General features: G+C 42.5%; 1 protein-coding gene and 1 long non-coding RNA gene across 4 annotated transcripts in view; one reads left to right on the forward strand and one right to left on the reverse strand.

Moving 5' to 3' along the window:
• Window positions 1-8,643, reverse strand: part of LOC119628035 (uncharacterized) — an 87,465-nt gene extending 78,822 nt beyond the window's left edge. For all 3 annotated transcript variants that reach the window (XR_005244324.2, XR_005244323.2, XR_005244322.2), the window contains exon 1: window positions 8,507-8,643. This is a non-coding gene — a long non-coding RNA (uncharacterized lncRNA). The remainder of the gene's footprint in view (window positions 1-8,506) is intronic.
• The window catches only part of AP4E1 (adaptor related protein complex 4 subunit epsilon 1), an 88,814-nt gene continuing 78,934 nt past the window's right edge, over window positions 7,986-17,865 (forward strand). Inside the window, exons 1-4 of the mRNA XM_008016617.3 lie at window positions 7,986-8,243; window positions 8,691-8,920; window positions 12,378-12,449; window positions 15,662-15,785. Of these exons, the coding sequence (XP_008014808.1) occupies window positions 8,771-8,920; window positions 12,378-12,449; window positions 15,662-15,785 (346 nt within the window). The 5' untranslated portion in view covers window positions 7,986-8,243; window positions 8,691-8,770. The remainder of the gene's footprint in view (window positions 8,244-8,690; window positions 8,921-12,377; window positions 12,450-15,661; window positions 15,786-17,865) is intronic.

A 17,865-nucleotide genomic window follows, 5' to 3' on the forward strand; every position in this document is an offset into this window, starting at 1 on the left:
GAGGCTTGCTTGAGTCCAGGAGTTCAAGACCATCCTGGGCAATGTAGTGAGACCTGGTCTCTGAAGAAAAAAAAAAAAAAAGTTAAGAATGAACACCAAACTCTCAAACCTCCTCAAACTCCTCCAAAAAGTGAAGAGGAAGGAACACTTCCAAATTCATTTTAAGAGGCTAACATTACCCTGATACTAAACTCAGACAAAGACACTACAAGAACACCACAGACCAATATCCCTGGTGAATACTGATTGATTTAAAAAAATCCTCAAAATACTGCTAGCAAATAGAATTCATTAAAAGGGTTATACACCATGACTAAGTGGGATTTATTTCTGGAATTCAAGGATGGTTCAACAAATGACAATCAACCAATGTAATGTACCACATTAACAGAATGAGGGAAATAACCCATTCAGATTTTTTTTTTTTTTAAATTTTAGATACAGGGTCTCACATTGTCACCTAGAGTGGAGTGCAGGGGCACAGTCATAGCTCACTGCAGCCTTGACATCCTGGACTCAAGGAATCCTCCTACCTCAGCCTCCCAAGTAGCTAGGACTACAGGTGCACATCACCATGCCTGGATAATGTTTTATTTTATTTTTGAAGAGATAGGCTCTTGCTATTTTTCCTTGGATGGTTTTGAACTCCTGGCCAAAAGTGATCCTCCTGTCTTGGCCTCTCAAAGCACTGGATTTACAGGCATGAGCTACTGTGCCCAACCCCCATTCAGATTTAATACAATTTATCAATAAGGTTGAATTCATGTCTGCCATTTTGCTATTTGTTCTCTATATGCCACTTGTCTTTTTTGTTCCTCTGTTCTTCCTTTACTGTTTTTTATGTTTAATAGATATTTTTTATATCCCATTTTAATTTCTGTGTTAATTTTTTTATTATTTTTTAAGTTATTTTCTAAGTGGCCACTCTAAGAATTATAATATGCATCTTGATTTATCAAAATCTATTTCAGATTAATTACTCTAGTTAAATATAGAAACTTTGCTCCAATATAGTTCCACTTACACTTTCTTGTTTTACTATTGTCATACACATTACATCTATATATGTTACAAAGCCATTTATTGTTTTGTAATTATTAGTTCACATAATATTCTGTTTCAAAGTTCTTAGAAAATATATGGGTACAGTCCTTTATATTTACTCATATGTTTAATATTTCCTGTGTTGTGCATTTCTTTGTATAATTTGAGTTACCATCTGGTGTTATTTTCTATTAGCCTAAAAAATTTCCTTGAATAATTTTTTTAATGCAGGTCTGCTGGGCCCCTCTCAGCAGTCCAGGCCTTATGTTGACTCATTTACACACAGCTCTGCTTTGCTTTGACCTTGTCAAAACACTGCTTCATTTAAATTTCACCTAAACTCTACTCTTCCCCTACAATCCTATAATAATTCCATCTTTTCCTCTGTCTAGTCAGATCCGCCACAGTTCCCCTGGTAAGTGGTCTCTGTCATTGCCATAAGTCAATCAACTTGTTTATAAGTTTGTCCCTGAAAGCTTATTGGGCTACAATATTTATTTAGTACTGGTTTTCTCCATGGGACTAAAAACTCCAGGACTGGGCTGGGTGTGGTGGCTCACGTCTATAATCCCAGCACTTTGGGAGGCTGAGGCAGGTGGATCACCTGAAGACCAGCATGGCCAACATGGTGAAACCCTGTCTCTACTAAACATACAAAAAATTAGCTGGGCATTGTGGCGGGTTCCTGTAATCCTAGCTACTTGGGAGGCTGAGGCAGGAGAATCGCTTGAACCCAGTAGGAGGAAGTTGCAGTGAGCTGAGATTGTACCATTGTACTCCAGCCTGGGGCAACAAGAGCGCAGCTCCATCTCAAAAAAAAAAAAAAAAAAAAAAAAAAAGAGTGGTATGAGAAGAGGGTAGAGAGGCAGGCAATGGAAGAGTTATAAATATCTACAGACGCCCAGGAGCTTCCATTTTGCCTACCAAACTATTTTGAACTGAGAATAATAAAAGATTTCTGAGTTAGAAATCAGATGGCTGGCTGAAAAGAGGAGAGGATAGTGATGGCAATGACAAATTAGATTTTTATAATAATTCAGGAGAGAGATGAGGTACTAAAGTAAGATGTTTGCAAGGGAAATGAAGCAATGGGGGATGTTATTGGGGTAAACTAAGGCAACAGCAAGAGTGGAAAATCAGAACTATTGATGAGGGCTGTCAGGGTCTTTGCTGGAAAAACATTGCCACATGTCAAACCCAAAGAGCCTGGGCATAAAGAACGCTAAATGCAGTTTAGTAGTTGAGGCGGTTGAAAATAGGATGAGAGCCTAGGAGAAGGTATAGAAGGGGAGAACTGGGGCCATTGGATGTGTGTGTATATCCTAGAACTTTCCTTTCAGGTGATTCCCAGGTGCACTGCTGGAGCAGGGATGACAACTCTTGGGGTAAGTGAGCATGAACAACTGTTGTCTGTTTGCAATACTCTAATCAACAGGTGGGCAGAGATTTTCTTTTATTTTATTTTTTATTTTTTATTTTTTTGAGACGGAGTCTCGCTCTGTCGCCCAGGCTGGAGTGCAGTGGCGCAATCTCGGCTCACTGCAAGCTCCGCCTCCCGGGTTCACGCCATTCTCCTACCTCAGCCTCCCCAGTAGCTGGGACTACAGGCGCCCGCCACCACGCCCGGCTAATTTTTTTCTATTTTTTAGTAGAGATGGGGTTTCACCATGGTCTCGATCTCCTGACCTTGTGATCCGCCCACCTCGGCCTCCCAAAGTGCTGGGATTACAGGCGTGAGCCACCGCGCCCGGCCTAGATTTTCAGTAAAATGTTAAAAGAAGGAATGATTCCCCAGAGATACATTCTAAAAAGAAGTGGGCGGAATTCTCTGTGGGCATGGGATGGCATAAATGACTTCCAAAATGAAAGCTAATGTTTCTGTAAAAAATATTGCTGAAGAAATGGACCATGGTGGTTGCTTCTAAGGAGGAAAGTAGGAGGCTGAGGAAAGGAAGAGAGGAATACTTTTCTCAGTGTAAGCTTTTGTACATGTTGAATTTTGAATAAAGCAAATGTAATGTTTATGCAAAATAAAAGTTTTCTAAAAGAAAGCTGAGGAAACACACGGAAGAAAAACATGTCTTACCTTTTCCTGTACCTCTATATATTTCCAAGTGACACAGAAAGAAAACTTTCTGTATATTTCCAATTGAGACAGAAAGAAAATAAAAAAAAGTGAGCCAGAAAAAAAACTTGTAGAGTGGTGGTGACAGTCTTATAGAGAATATACTAGTTTGCCCCCCTGCTGTCCTTCTTCTTTGAATTACTCATTTCTAGGTATTGCTATGTTATATGCTCCATACATTTTAATAAACTTCAGTTTGTTTTTTTCACAGGGGCCCCAGCCAAGAAGTTAGAAAGGTAAGAGGAGAAAGATTTTTTTCTTTCCCTACAACTGAAAGACTCACTGTTCATTTTCAAGAAAACTACTGTTTATCACTTTCTTTTTTTTTTTTTTTTTGAGACGGAGTCTTGCTCTGTCGCCCAGGCTGGAGTGCAGTGACATGATTTCCACTCACTGCAAGCTCTGCTGCCTCCCGGGTTCACGCCATTCTCCTGCCTCAGCCTCCCGAGTAGCTAAGACTTCAGGCACCTACCACCACGCCCAGCTGATTTTTTGTATTTTTAGTAGAGACGGGGTTTGCACCGTGTTAACCAGGATGGTCTTGATCTCCTGACCTCGTGATCCGCCTGTCTTGGCCTCCCAAAGTGCTGGGATTACAGGCATGAGCCACCGCACCCGCTGGTTCAGCTTTCAAGTTAAACAATGATTTAAATGCTTTTCCTTGAGAAACTATCTTATCTCAGTTATGCTTTAGGATTTTGTTTTGTTTTGCTTTGTTTTTGAGATGGAGTTTCATCTTGTTGCCCAGGTTGCAGTGCAATGCCATGATCTCGGCTCACCACAACCTCTGCCTCCTGGGTTCAAGCGATTCTCTTGCCTCAGCCTCCCAAGTAGCTGGGATTACAGGCATGTGCCACCACGCCCGGCTAATTCTGTATTTTCAGTAGAGGCAGGGTTTCACCACGCTGGCCAGGCTGGTTTTAAACCTCTGACCTCAGGTGATCCGCCCACCTCAGCCTCCCAAAGTGCTGGGATTATAGGCCTGAGCCACCACGCCTGGCCAAAAAAAAAAAAGCCTCAGGATTTAAGAGTTTATACTTTATGAGGTTGTACTTTCTGAGTACTTCCCATTTTGTCACAAAAAAAATTTTTTTTAAAGTGCACTCAAAGACCGAGATTTAATAAAATTAAGAATTCTTACTGCATCATCAAGGATATTCGTAAGTAAAACTGACTTTAAAAAAATGTGAGTGTATTGTTCCAGGATAAACTATGAGATTCAAAGAAGTTGGTCAATACATTATTTCAGCACCACTTGTGTTTCTTGTCAAGATTTATGTAAAAGAAGATCTTCAAGAATTAGTTGGTGCTGACACTGGATGGATATAAGCAAAGTAACAAGTCCAGCTACATGAATAATTGTGTCCATTTTAAAGGAATTATAATTCTGCAGACGAGATATTAACTCAGTTTTTACGTTTGCAACTAAATTCCTTCTTTTTTATGAGACAGAGTCTTGCTCTGTTGTCCAGGCTGAAGTGCCGTCGCACCATCTCAGCTCACTGTAACCTCTGCCTCCCAGGTTCAAGTGATTCTCCAGCCTCAGCCTCCCGAATAGCTGGGATTACAGGCATGCACCACCAGGCCCAGCTAATTGTTCCATATTTTTAGTAGAGACAGGGTTTCACCATGTTGGCCAGGTTGGTCTCAAACTCCTGATCTCAAGTTATTCGCCTGCCTTGGCCTCCCAAAATACAGGGATTACAGGCATGAGTCACCTCACCTGGCCTGCAACTAAATGTCTAATTTGGTGAGTTACTGCATCTTTGGTAAGTAGCACTCCTATGATTTCTTTTACTGATTATCATCTAGCAGGCATTCATTAGTCTTTTAGCTATTGCATGTCCTTCTCCAACGAATGAAATATAATAAGTTCATGTGTAAGATGCTTCAGTAGGTTTTTCATTTCTACTTTGAAAATGGTAATACAAAAGCTTTGGCTTTTATAAAGCATATCATGTCTATGTTGAAAATATTCAATTCCCTTTCTTTTAAATTCTGACTGGTCTGAAAACGATGTGTCAACTTGATTGGCACTACAATAGTATTTTAAAATGTTCTATTGAATGAGATAAAATAAGGCAAGTGATTAACATCTCTAATGCCAAGGGAAAGAAAGAAGCTTTTGTCATATTTTCCTTTGTTATTTATAGTTTCACCCAGATTTCTCCCTTTCCCTGACTCAGCGAATTCTGATACTGATGTCAGCATCATCTTTTTCAGGATCTTCACATATGGGAACATTAGAAAGCCAATCTTCTAGTCTCCCCTTTCTAAGCCAATGGAAGAGCCTAAAATTAAAAAACTACACATAAAACAAAATTTAATTTTAAGATAAAATATTAAATTCCTTTTTTTTTTTTTTTTGGAGACAGAGTCTCGCTCTGTCACCCAGGCTGGAGTACAGTGGTGTGATCTTGGCTCACTGCAACCTTCACCTCCTAGGTTCAAGCAATTCTCCTGCCTCAGCCTCCCAAGTAGTTGGAACTACAGATGCGCCACCATGCCCAGCTGAATTTTTTGTATATATATATATATTTTTGAGATGGAGTCTTGTTCTGTCACTCAGGCTGGAGTGCAGTGGTGGTATCTCAACTCACTGCAACCTCTGCCTCCCAGGTTCAAGCAATTCTCCTGCCTCAGCCTCCCGAGTAGCTGGGATTACAGGTGCACGCCACCATGCCCGGCTAATTTCTGTATTTTTTTAGTAGAGACATGGGTTGGCCAGGCTGGTCTTGAACTCCTGATCTTGTGATCCGCACACTGTGGCCTCCCAAAGTTCTGGGATTACAGGCGTGAGCCACCGTGCCCATCTGAATATTTTGTATTTTTAGTAGAGACGAGGTTTCACCATGTTGGCCAAGTTGGTCTGGAACTCCTGAGCTCAGACAATCCGCCCGCCTTGGCCTCCCAAAGTGCTAGAATTATAGGCATAAACCACCGTGTCCGGAAGACAAAATATTAAATTCTAGGTCGGGGGTGGTGGCTCACACCTGTAACCCCAGCGCTTTGGGTGGCTGAGGCGGGCAGATCATGAGGTCAGGAGATGGAGGCCATCCTGGCCAACATGGTGAAACCCCACCACTACTAAAAATACAAAAAATTAGCCGGGCATGGTGGCACGCACCTGTAATCTCAGCTACTCGGGAGGCTGAGGCAGGAGAATTTGCTTGAACCTGGGAGGTAGAGGTTGCAGTGAGCCGAGATCACACCACTGCACTCCATCCTGGGCAATAGAGCGAGACACCATCTCAAAAAAAAAAAAAAAAAAAAAATTAAATTCTAAAAGAGTATCCCTTTCCGGCTGGGTGCAGTGGCTCGCGCCTGTAATCCCAGCACTTTGGGAGGCTGAGGTGGGCGGATCACCTGAGGTCAGGAGTTCGAGACCAGCCTTGTCAGAATGGTGAAACTCCGTCTCTACTAAAAATACAAAAATTAGCCAGGTGTGGTGGCGGGCGCCTGTAATCCCAGCTACTTGGGAGGCTGAGGCAGGAGAATTGCTTGAACCCAGGAGGAGGAGGCTGCAGTGAACCCAGATCATGCCACTGCACTCCAGTCTGGGTGATAGAACGAGACTCTCAAAAAAAAAAAATTAAATAATGAGTGTCCCTTTTAGATAAAGTTCAAATATTTAAAAATGTTCTTAATATTTAAAAAATATTCTTGTGAGACAAGCCAACAAACTGAACTTTTTTCTTATGTTTCCGTATAGATATTAGAACAACTTCAGGATTTCAAAAAAACTCATCTATTACGTGACAAGGAGGTTACAAGATTAGAGCAGGTATAACCGAAGATAGCTTGTAAGTGTAGCTGTAGCTGGTGGGCTGGTTGAGGTTCTGGACTTCGCAGTGCAAAATAATTTAAAGTCCAAAGTAAAAGCAAGCAAAAGAGTTTATTGCAAAGCGAAAGTACACCCTGACAGCTGATCAGAGCGGGCTGCTCAAAGGTGAGACAGCATGCACTGACACTGGTGAAACTCCCTTTGTAGGAGTCTCACAGGATCATTCATGAAGAGGGGAGAACAGGTGTTGCTATTAAGTATGTTCTCTAGTTTTCTGGGGCCATGTGCGCTGTGGTTGTATATGCTAGTATATACATTGCATGTCTTATTAGTATCTTAAATCTTCACCCAGGGCTGTTGTTTTTGTTTTTTGTTTTTTTTTCCCCTACTATTACAATGAGTATAATTCAGCCCAAGGATACTGATGGGTTTCTGCACTTGTGAGAATTTGGGGATTTTCCCTTTTGCTCTTCTACCTCTTTGCTGCAAAATTTTCTAACCAGGAGCCTAGGATGTGGTTTGTACACTATGGGCTGGTTTGTTCTATTTATTTAGCAAGTTTGTTCCCCTTGAAGGGAGGCTATGACCACCTATCTAACCTACCTCCTAGAAACACACTAGGAGTATTGAGGGCAAACTGCATTAATCTCTGAAAACGCACATATTTATGCCCTAAACCTACTACCTTAGAAAATTCTAGAAAACACAAGGATACTCCAGCATACATTTTACCAGCTAGTCAATCATCATCTAGCCTCTTGAAAACTCTGTACACTTCCAACAGAATGAGGGTGAAAACGGCACATAACATGTAAGAAACGTTATCAATATTGACTTTGTGAATTCCCTAGAAGAGTATCAGGGACCCTGAGGTCACCAGACCACATTTCGAGAGCCACTGTACCAGATTCTGTTCTAGGTAAAAGCTGGAGCAATCGGCATGAATAAAATACTCTCTCTATGGGGAGCTGTTTACGTAGTGGCAACTGCGACCTGTTCTAACGTGGCACAGAACCGAGCGCTGTGAGAGGGTGGGACGTGAGGAGACCTGTCCTTGCCCGCCGGGACAGGGGAGTGGGCTCCAGGAAGGTGACCTTTCAACTGCGACCTGCTGAGAAGGAGTCGGCAAGGGTGGCCGCCAACTACTTCTTTTTCCCGTCCACCCCCCAAATACCAGGAGAAGAGGGGCGGACGGGAAGCGACAGTGGCCGCCAGTCCCTGGCACGCGACGGGCTCTGAACCTGCCACGCCGAATCCTCAGGACAGCCCCGCTATCACGCAACTCCTCGGGTATGAATCGCCAGGGCCGGAGTCGCGCGCGGCGCCGGGGACCCGCGTAAAACCGCCTGTGGGAAGTGGGCGGGTGGCGCGCGGTCCGGGGACAGTGAGAGGCGGTGGACCAGGCGGGGACGTCCCGAAAAAGGCGCGCTCAGGAAGACGCAGCTCCTGACGCGGTCTCGGGCTACGCGCAGGCGGCTAGTGGGAAAGGGAGACCCCTGGGACACAATGCCTAACAGGGCGAGGCCCCTGGCGGCTTCCTCAGGAGAACTCACAGTTCTGGGGTATCCCGGCGCCGCTACCCCGTTGCGAGAAAGAAGGTCCACTTCCGCGCGCAATCTCGGGCGAGTGGCCTTTTCCACCCCCGCGGTCTCTTGCGCACTCTGGTGGCCTCTGGCGAGAACGACACTGAACTGGTTCACGCGGGACGCCAATAAAGATTTCTTATTCAAAAAACAGGAAGTGCCTACGGAGGCCGGGCAGGCAGCGGCGGCTGGGCATGAAGCCGGGCGGCTACCGGATCGCGGGCGGCGGCGGCGATGAGCGACATAGTGGAGAAGACGTTGACGGCGCTGCCGGGACTCTTTCTGCAGAACCAGCCAGGTGGTGGGCCCGCGGCTGCCAAGGCGTCCTTCTCCTCGAGGCTAGGCAGCCTCGTCCGCGGCATCACCGCCCTCACCTCCAAGCACGTAGGTGCCCGCTGGCCCGGGAGCTCAGGGACATCGGAGTGAGGCCCCCGCGCCAGGAGGCCCTGGCCGGGCGGCGAGACTCCAAGGCCTCCGGGGTTAGCCCTCCGGCGGGGCTCAGGGGCTGCTATGTCGGTTCGTCCTTTCGTCTGACTGGAAGCTTCACTTTCCTGCTGGGACTGACAGCAAGGGAGGCCGAGTTTCCACAGTTGGTTCTGACACTGACTCTTTGATCTGGGGCATATCTCTGTAACCTCTGACCCTCCATGTGTTTTCTCAACGTTGGCGTGGAAAAGTACTGATACATAATTCATAGTTTTTTGAGGATTGGGTGAGATGTCAAGCGTGTGAAAATACCCAGTGCGATGGAGGTGTCAGACATTGTTTACCTTCCACAAAGTTTTTTTCCCTATTCAGTTTCCTTGTCTCCCCCCGCACCCCGCGTCCCTTCAACTGAACAACAGTTCAGATGTCGCATACCTGAACAGATCCTGTGAGCCTCATGTTGAATATCTTGGAGGAGCTTGAGGTTCTTGGGTTAGAACAACGTGTTGGGCAAAGAAAAAGCATAGTTCTCTTAAAATGTAAAATTTGCTAAGTTTCTGCCTCAAACGGGCTTTGAAAATGAGCAGTTATAAAAATTCTTGAGCTTTTAAAAATTTTTAATTTTTAATGACAGAGTCTCGCTTTGTCGCCCAGGCTGGAGTGCAATGGTGCGATCTCGGCTTGCTGGAGCCTTAAGATTTTACAATTTTTTATTTTTTTATTTTTTTATTTTTTTATTTTTTATTTTTTGAGATGAGGTCTCGCTCTGTTGCCCAGGCTGGAGTGCAGTGGCACCATGTTGGCTCACTGCAAGCTCCGCCTTCCGGGTTCATGCCATTCTCCTGCCTCAGCCTCCCGAGTAGCTGGGACTACAGACGTCCGCCACCACGCCCGGCTAATTTTTTTTTGTATTTTTTAAGTAGAGATGGGGTTTCACCCTGTTAGCCAGGATGGTCTCGTGATCCGCCGGCCTCGGCGTCCCAAAGGGCTGGGATTACATGTGTGAGCCACCGCGCCCGGCCTTAAAAATTTTTTTTGGAGGCGGAGTCTTGCTCTGTCGCCCAGGCTGGAGTGCAATGGTGTGATCTCGGCTCACTGGAGTCTCTGCCTCCCGGGTTCAAGCGATTCTCCTGCCTCAGCCTCCCAAGTAGCTGGGATTATAGGCGTACGCCACCACACCCGGCTAATTTTTGTAGTTTTAGTAGAGACAGGGTTGGGCTGTCTGGTCTGGAACCATGTTTGACCATGTTGGGCTGGCTGGTCTGGAACTCCTGACCTCAAGTGATTCGTCCCCTTTGGCCTTCGAAAGTGCTGGGATTACAGGCATGAGCCACCGTGCTGGGCCCCCACAGGTGCTTGATGGTTGCACGGATTGTGTAGTATACCAATTCACAGCTACAAGGAGTTTATATCTTAAAAAGAGCACATATTAATGTCATTATTTGTTCAACAAATGTTTATGGGAACAAGGTTATGTATTAGACACAGGAAAATAGAATTAAAGACATTCCCTTTTCCCAAGGAATTGGTCATTCGTTTTGGGCTTAAGACAAGTGTAAGCATGACTATAATGCAATATAAATGCTAAAAGAGAAGGAAAGACAGAAAAGAAGGTTTAAAAAATTGTTTTTTGGCAGCTCAAATAAGTTGATGCTATACGGAGAGAACCTGCTTCACATTCCAGAATCATTATTTGTGGGCTTTGTTTAGTTTTGTTTTTGAGATAGAGTCTTGCTCTGTTGTCCAGGCTGGAATGCAGTGCTGCAATCTTGGCTCACTGCAACCTCTGCCTCCTGGGTTCAAGTGATTCTCCTGCCTCAGCCTCCCTAGTCGCTGGGATTATAGGCACGCATCACCACACCTGGCTAATTTTTATATTTTTTGTGGAGATAGGGTTTCGCCATGTTGGCCAGGCTGGTCTTGAAGTCCTGACCTCAGGTGATCCACCTGCCTTGGCCTCCCAAAGTGCTGGGATTACAGGCGTGAGCCACCACGCCTGGCCATTTGTGGCCTTAATGTTGTTTTTCTTGAGGTTTTTGTCCTTTGCTAATTTTTAAGGGATGCTCAATAAAATTTTTTAAAAAGTTATTTTTGATCTTAAATAGCAGTTTGAAACTGTAGATAGGCATCCACATGTGTCAGTGCTTCACTAGTGGCTTTTGAATAGCCATCTGATGAACATGTAATTCAATGTGTAATTTAAAGGTAGCATGATTTTAGCCAAAAAAAATTGGGCCAATTTTTTGAGTGCTTAGGGAGATAACATACAATGCAGACAGTAGAAGTGACTACTTTGGTATATGTCTGAGATAGGAAGTGATGGAAAGGATTTGGGGAATGAGGAAAAGACAGAGAAGAAGAATGCAGTTTAAGGGGAAAAGACCTATTCTGTTTCTGCTTTCTTACCCTATTTCTTAATTCCATGAAGACTTTTTACTTCTAAGGGGAAGATGTGAGATGAGACTCTTTTCTTGGGCCAATACATGGAGAATTTCTACTCTCTCTTCACGTTTAATTTTTTTTTTTTTTTTGAGATAGAGTCTTGCTCTGTTGCCCAGGCTGGAGTTCAGTGGTACGATCTTGGCTCACTGCAACATTCACCTCCTGGGTTTAAGCGATTCTCCTGCCCCTTTCTCAGCCTCCTGTGTATCTGGGATTACAGGATGCCCAGCTAATGTTTGTATTTTTAGTAGGGACAGGGTTTCGCCATGTTGGCCAGGCTGGTCTCAAGCTCCTGACCTCAAGTGATTCACCCGCCTTGGCCTCCCAAAGTGCTGGGATTACAGGCATGAGCTGCTGCTCCTAGCCTCCACCTTTAGTTTTTAAAAAACCATTTTCTGCTTTTCTACCATTAAGGGGAAGTAACTGAGTAAAGAAAAGAGGAAGGGGCCGGGCGCGGTGGCTCAAGCCTGTAATCCCAGCACTTTGGGAGGCCCAGGCAGGCGGACCACAAGGTCAGGAGATCGAGACCACCCTGGCTAACACCGTGAAACTCCGTCTCTACTAAAAAATACAAAAAACTAGCCAGGCGTGGTGGCGGGCGCCTGTAGTCCCAGCTACTCGGGAGGCTGAGGCAGGAGAATGGCGTGAACCCGGGGGGCGGAGCTTGCAGTGAGCCGAGATCGTGCCACTGCACTCCAGCCTGGGGCACAGAGCAAGACTCCGTCTCCAAAAAAAAAAAAGAAAAGAGGAATGATGGGATAGCCTGGAAATACTTATTCTCTCCAGGGATGGTTCTGAGGTTTGGAGATAGGGCTTTAGATAGATCATAAGTACATAATATTTATAACTCTCCTTTAAAATAATGTTTCTTTTAAATTAAAAGTATTGTAAATTTTATTTTTTCCTTTAGATAAATGCTGTTACGGTTTTAAAAGACAGTTAATTAAGCGTTTAAATATTTTCATTTTCTCAGGAAGAAGAAAAATTAATCCAGCAGGAACTGAGTAGTCTGAAAGCAACTGTTTCTGCTCCTACTACAACACTGGTAGGTTTGCATAGTCATTGCCAACACATTTGAATTTGAAATCTAGTCTACTATGGACTCAATAGTGGCATCTAACTGATGATTGGTTGCTAAAATTTGATTTATCATAGTCAAAATGAATTATAGATGGTAGCAACTTAGATGTTAACTTTAGCCTTTTATTGTTGACTGGTTTGCACCAGAACAAGATTTGCCTATGTGAAGTCAGGGCTAATGTGATGATGATTACATAAATGTGGAGATACTCTTGGGACCCTAGTGCTCTTCTGATGTTTTTAATGTTATGCATTTGGAAAAGGTTGGGATATCAACATGATATTTTCAGACCTGAATTGATATATTGTAGGTATATCTAATTTTATTATGTAAGACCTAGTTGTTTTTAAACTTTGTTCTACATAATTTGATCTTTCAAACAATATTCAGCAACTATTTAATGAATGGTCATTCATTATTATGCAGGCCACTGTGGGGCTGTCCCAGCATAGCTAGATTAAAACGCAGTTTGATTTTTTTTCTTTCTTTTTTTTTTTTTTTTTTTTTTTGAGATGAAGTCTTGCTCTGTTGCCCAGGTTGGAGTGCAGTGGCGTGGCACGATCTTGGCTCACTGCAACCTCTGCCTCCTGGATTCAACCGATTCTCCTGCCTCAGGCTCCCAAGTAACTGGGACTACAGGTGCCCACCACCATGCCTGGCTAATTTTTGTATTTTTCGTAGAGTTGGGGTTTTCACCATGTTGACCAGGCTGGTCTCAGACTCCTGACCTCAAGTGATCCACCTACCTCGGCCTCCCAAATCAAAATACTAGGATTCCAGGCGTGAGCCACCGTGCCTAGCCTGATTTTTTTAAAATGAGATTTTGTTCCAAGCAACATTTGTTCAGCAAATATTTGGTGAGTGTCTTCAGTATACAAACTACTGTGGGAATGTTTTCCCTCTCTGCCAGTAAAAATATCAGGGTGATCATTTTGCATAAGCACATGATCGTGAATTTGAAAAGCACTTGTAAAGTCTGAGAGAATGAATATGTTTTCTTTTGTGGTCATAGTAATAGTTTGTGGCAAATAAAACTCAAAACATAATCTGATATATCTGTGTGTGTGTATATATATGTATGTTTGTGTGTATACATGTGTGTGTCTGTGTGGCTATGGATAAAATAATTATGCTTCATAGTATTAGATAGACTTGTTAAACATAAATTGTTTTTGTTAGATTTCCATTTTTTATGATTGGCATCAGTACATAGTTTTCCTTGTTCCAAGGCAGAAACCTGAAGTTGGGCAGAACTAAGTTAAATAGGTAGAAATTAGGAAGGCAGAGTTTGAAAGGAAGATTTTACAACACTATGACCATCCAACTCTATATATCTTACAGAGTAGTCTGTCCCAGCACTGTTCATGTAAAGGTTGGCTGTCAGAGAAATTGTAAAGAGAATTCCTGCATTGGGGAATGCACTTTCATCTCTAAAAATAAATGCATGAGATGTAATCTCACTTAGACAAAGTGGGTAATGACTTTTGAAATACTCTGAGATAAAATGTTACAAATATAGGGTTGAAACTTAATGGCTTAAATGAACACTTTCACTCCTAATTAATGTAGAAGTCTGAAGAGGGACTTCCATTCTGTTGCCCAGGCTGGAGTGCAATGGCGTGATTTTGGCTCACTGCAACCTCTGCCTCTCGGGTTCAAGCGATTCTCCTGCCTCAGCCTCCCAAATAGCTGGGATTACAGGTGCGGGCCATCACATCTGGCTAATTTTTGTATTTTTTTTTTTAGTAGAGATGGGGTTTCACCACGTTGGCCAGGCTGGTCTCGAACTCCTGACCTCAGGTGATCTGCCCTCCTCAGCTTCCCAAAGTGCTGGGATTACAGGAGTGAGTCACTGCACCCTGCTAGTATTTTGTAGTCTTAATTAATGTGTTAATGAGTTAACTTTTGCTGCTTTAAGCACAAGTGACCTGAGTTAAATCTCATTCCCTTAAGATTTTCCTATGGTTTCTCTTTAAACTCTTTATATTTATATTAAACATTATCATTGCTTTCAAATATTCAATTTTACTGTTTCCTAAGCATTTTGTGATTTAATAATCCTGTAATATGCTAACCCTAATTAATTTGGACATATTAAAATAGTCTATGTCACCAGGTGTGGTGGCTCACACCTGTAATCTCAGCAATTTGTGGGGCCTAGGTGGGTGGATCATTTGAGGTCAGGAGTTTGAGACCAGCCTGGCCAACATGGTGAAACCCCATCTCTACTAAATATACAAAAATTAGCTGGGCGTGGTGGTATGCACCTGTGGTCCTGGCTACTCGAGAGGCTGAGGCATGAGAATCACTTGAACCCGGTAGGTGGAGGCTGCGGTGAGCCAAGATCTCGCCACTGTACTCCAGCCTGGGCGACAGAGTGAGACTCTGTTTCAAAAAAAAAAAAAGTCTATGAGCTTTTTGTTATTTTGAAAAACATTTTATTTATATATTTTATTTCTGATTAAAATTTTCCATAGATATTGATAATGCAAATATCTTAGTGATAAAACAAATTTTTTAGCATCTCTTAAAAATTTTTGGCTTGCATTGAAGATATTAAAAGACCCCATTAGAAAACTAAATATTATTACAATAGCTATGCCATTAATGAAATCATGCCCCTCAGTTTATAATTGTGAGTTTTTAAAAAAGAGTGCCTATAAAGCAAACTATTCCGTATTGTACTTAGCACAATAATTCTGAGGAAAATCTGGGTGCAATTTGGTTTTCCAATGTGAAAAATATTTTTGTTACAGAAATTATTACCAACTTGTGGGAATTTTATGGATATTTTCGTTTGACAAAGTCTATTAAAATTATGTGCTGTATTTTAGAAGCCAAATAAGATGACCATGATGAAATCTTGTGTGATGACCCCATGTATCACATTATAACCAAATTTTTCACTAGGGGCACATAGAAATAGCTACAGTTGATTTATTTTATAGTAGTGCCACTAACAAAATAGTGAGATAATTTTACTAAAAGTAATACTATTGGTAAGATTGGGAGCAATTTTTATTTATAAAGTCTGATATTGGGTGATTAATTTGTAATATATATGTTATTTCTTCAGTGCCAGGATTAAAGGATTCTCCTGTTAAATTATGAGAACATAGTAAAACAATCTAAATATTCTATTTATTTATACGGCTACTGAATATTTTGCTTTTCAGAAAATGATGAAGGAATGTATGGTGAGACTTATATATTGCGAAATGCTTGGATATGATGCTTCCTTTGGCTATATTCATGCAATCAAGTTAGCCCAACAAGGAAACCTCTTAGAAAAAAGAGTAGGTATGTATGTGTTTAAGACTTTCATGCTTTCATGTTGTCCTTGAAGTTCCAACTATTATGCAAAATGAATGATGGCAGGTATATAGTATGTTTTTACAATACTGTATTATAATTTCTAAAACTTTAAAAGATCACACTTCAGAAACTCAAAGCCATTTATAGGAAATCAGTTTTCCTATTTGTGGCATTTTGGAGTTAAAGAGAAGACTAAAAATTACTTGGTCTTGTGATGGCAGTTAGATGACTATATATGTCAGAACTCATTGAACTATACACTTAAATATTTTTTGTATATAAATTATATGTCTATAAAGCTGACTTTTTTTGTATGTAAATTATATGTCTATAAAGAGCTGATTTTTTTTTTTTTGAGACAGATTCTCTCTGTATTGCCCAGGCTAGAGTGTACTGGCGGGATCTCTGCTCACTGCAACCTCTGTCTCCAGGTTCAAGTGATCCTCCTACCTCAGCCCCCTGAGTAGCTGGGACTATGCTGTGTGCCACCATGCCTGGCTAATTTTTGTGTTTTGTTTTTGTAGAGATGGGGTTTCACCATGTTGCCTAGGCTGGTCTTGAACTCCTGGGCTCAAGTGATCCGCCCGCCTTGGCCTCCCAAAGTGCTGGGATTATAGGTGTGAGCCACTGTGCCTGGGCAATAGAGCTGATATTAAGAAGTCTGTTTAATCTTATTAGTTTAATGGTCAGAAATGTTTCTTTATAGAATAAAACTGAAATTTACTAAAGTAATTTTAAATGTCTTGTTCTTAGCTTCTCAAATGTTAGCTATGAGGATTAGCAGTGTCTTTTAAAAAAATTTCTATAGTTAACCTTTAGGGCTATTAGGAAAAATTCTTTTTTTTTTTTTTTTTTTTGAGACGGAGTCTGGCTCTGCCGCCCAGGCTGGAGTACAGTGGCCGGATCTCAGCTCACTGCAAGCTCCGCCTCCCGGGTTCACGCCATTCTCCTGCCTCAGCCTCCCGAGTAGCTGGGACTACAGGCGCCGCCACCTCGCCTGGCTAGTTTTTTTGTATTTTTTAGTAGAGACGGGGTTTCACCGTGTTAGCCAGGATGGTCTCGATCTCCTGACCTCATGATCCGCCCGTCTCGGCCTCCCAAAGTGCTGGGATTACAGGCTTGAGCCACCGCGCCCGGCCAGAAAAATTATTTTAAGCAATTAAATACTCTGTTCATAAATGTTCAGCTTTATATCAGAATCTCAAGAAGGAAGCATTTTAGAATAGTAAAGGGTAGAACATGTTCTTTATTCAGAGAAGTTGATAATGTCATGTCGTTAAGGACTAGCATTATTCATAAATTATATTGCTCTGTGCTATCAGATGATGGAGTGGAGGTGACAGATGTCTTGGTAAACATTCTGAGACTGAATGCACACAATATTCCACTTGTGGAACCCCACTCCGCCCAAAACAGTCTTCAAATTTTATTTCTCCTGTGATCACTCAAGTGGCTCTTACCATCTGTTACCTTTCTTGTTATCTTTTCATATATTAATGTCTTAGCTCCTGAACTAATTTTAAGATCCCTAAAGGCAGGTATTTTTTTTTTTTGAGCTATTAAATTAGTTTTTATTAGTAATTTGCTTTTCTCAAAACTTTAATTTTTTTTTAAACATTATACAAATATGGAATGCAAGCTCTTCCAGTCATACTCACTATTTTCAGTTGTCATCCCAACTGAAAGGTCAGGAGATCGAGACCATCCTGGCTAACATGGTGAAACCCCGTCTCTACTAAAAATACAAAAAATTAGCCAGGTGTGGTGGCGGGCGCCTGTAGTCCCAGCTACTTGGGAGGCTGAGGCAGGAGAATGGCATGAACCCGGGAGGCGGAGCTTGCAGTGAGCCGAGATCGCGCCACTGCACTCCAGCCTGGGCAACAGAGCCAGACTCTGTCTAAAAAAAAAAAAAAGAATTAAGGTTTCATTGAGATGGTCTTTGGATTAGTTTGTTGGCCTTGATATTGGTGACTTGGGAATGGGTGATACCTTAGCTGAACAGGTGATTTATCAGCAATCTGGTAAGACAATCTCCACTTTAAATGCTTCCTGGGGGCCTGAGTGT

The sequence above is a fragment of the Chlorocebus sabaeus genome, chromosome 26 (genome assembly GCF_047675955.1).
Source record: "Chlorocebus sabaeus isolate Y175 chromosome 26, mChlSab1.0.hap1, whole genome shotgun sequence".
Lineage (NCBI taxonomy): Eukaryota > Metazoa > Chordata > Mammalia > Primates > Cercopithecidae > Chlorocebus > Chlorocebus sabaeus.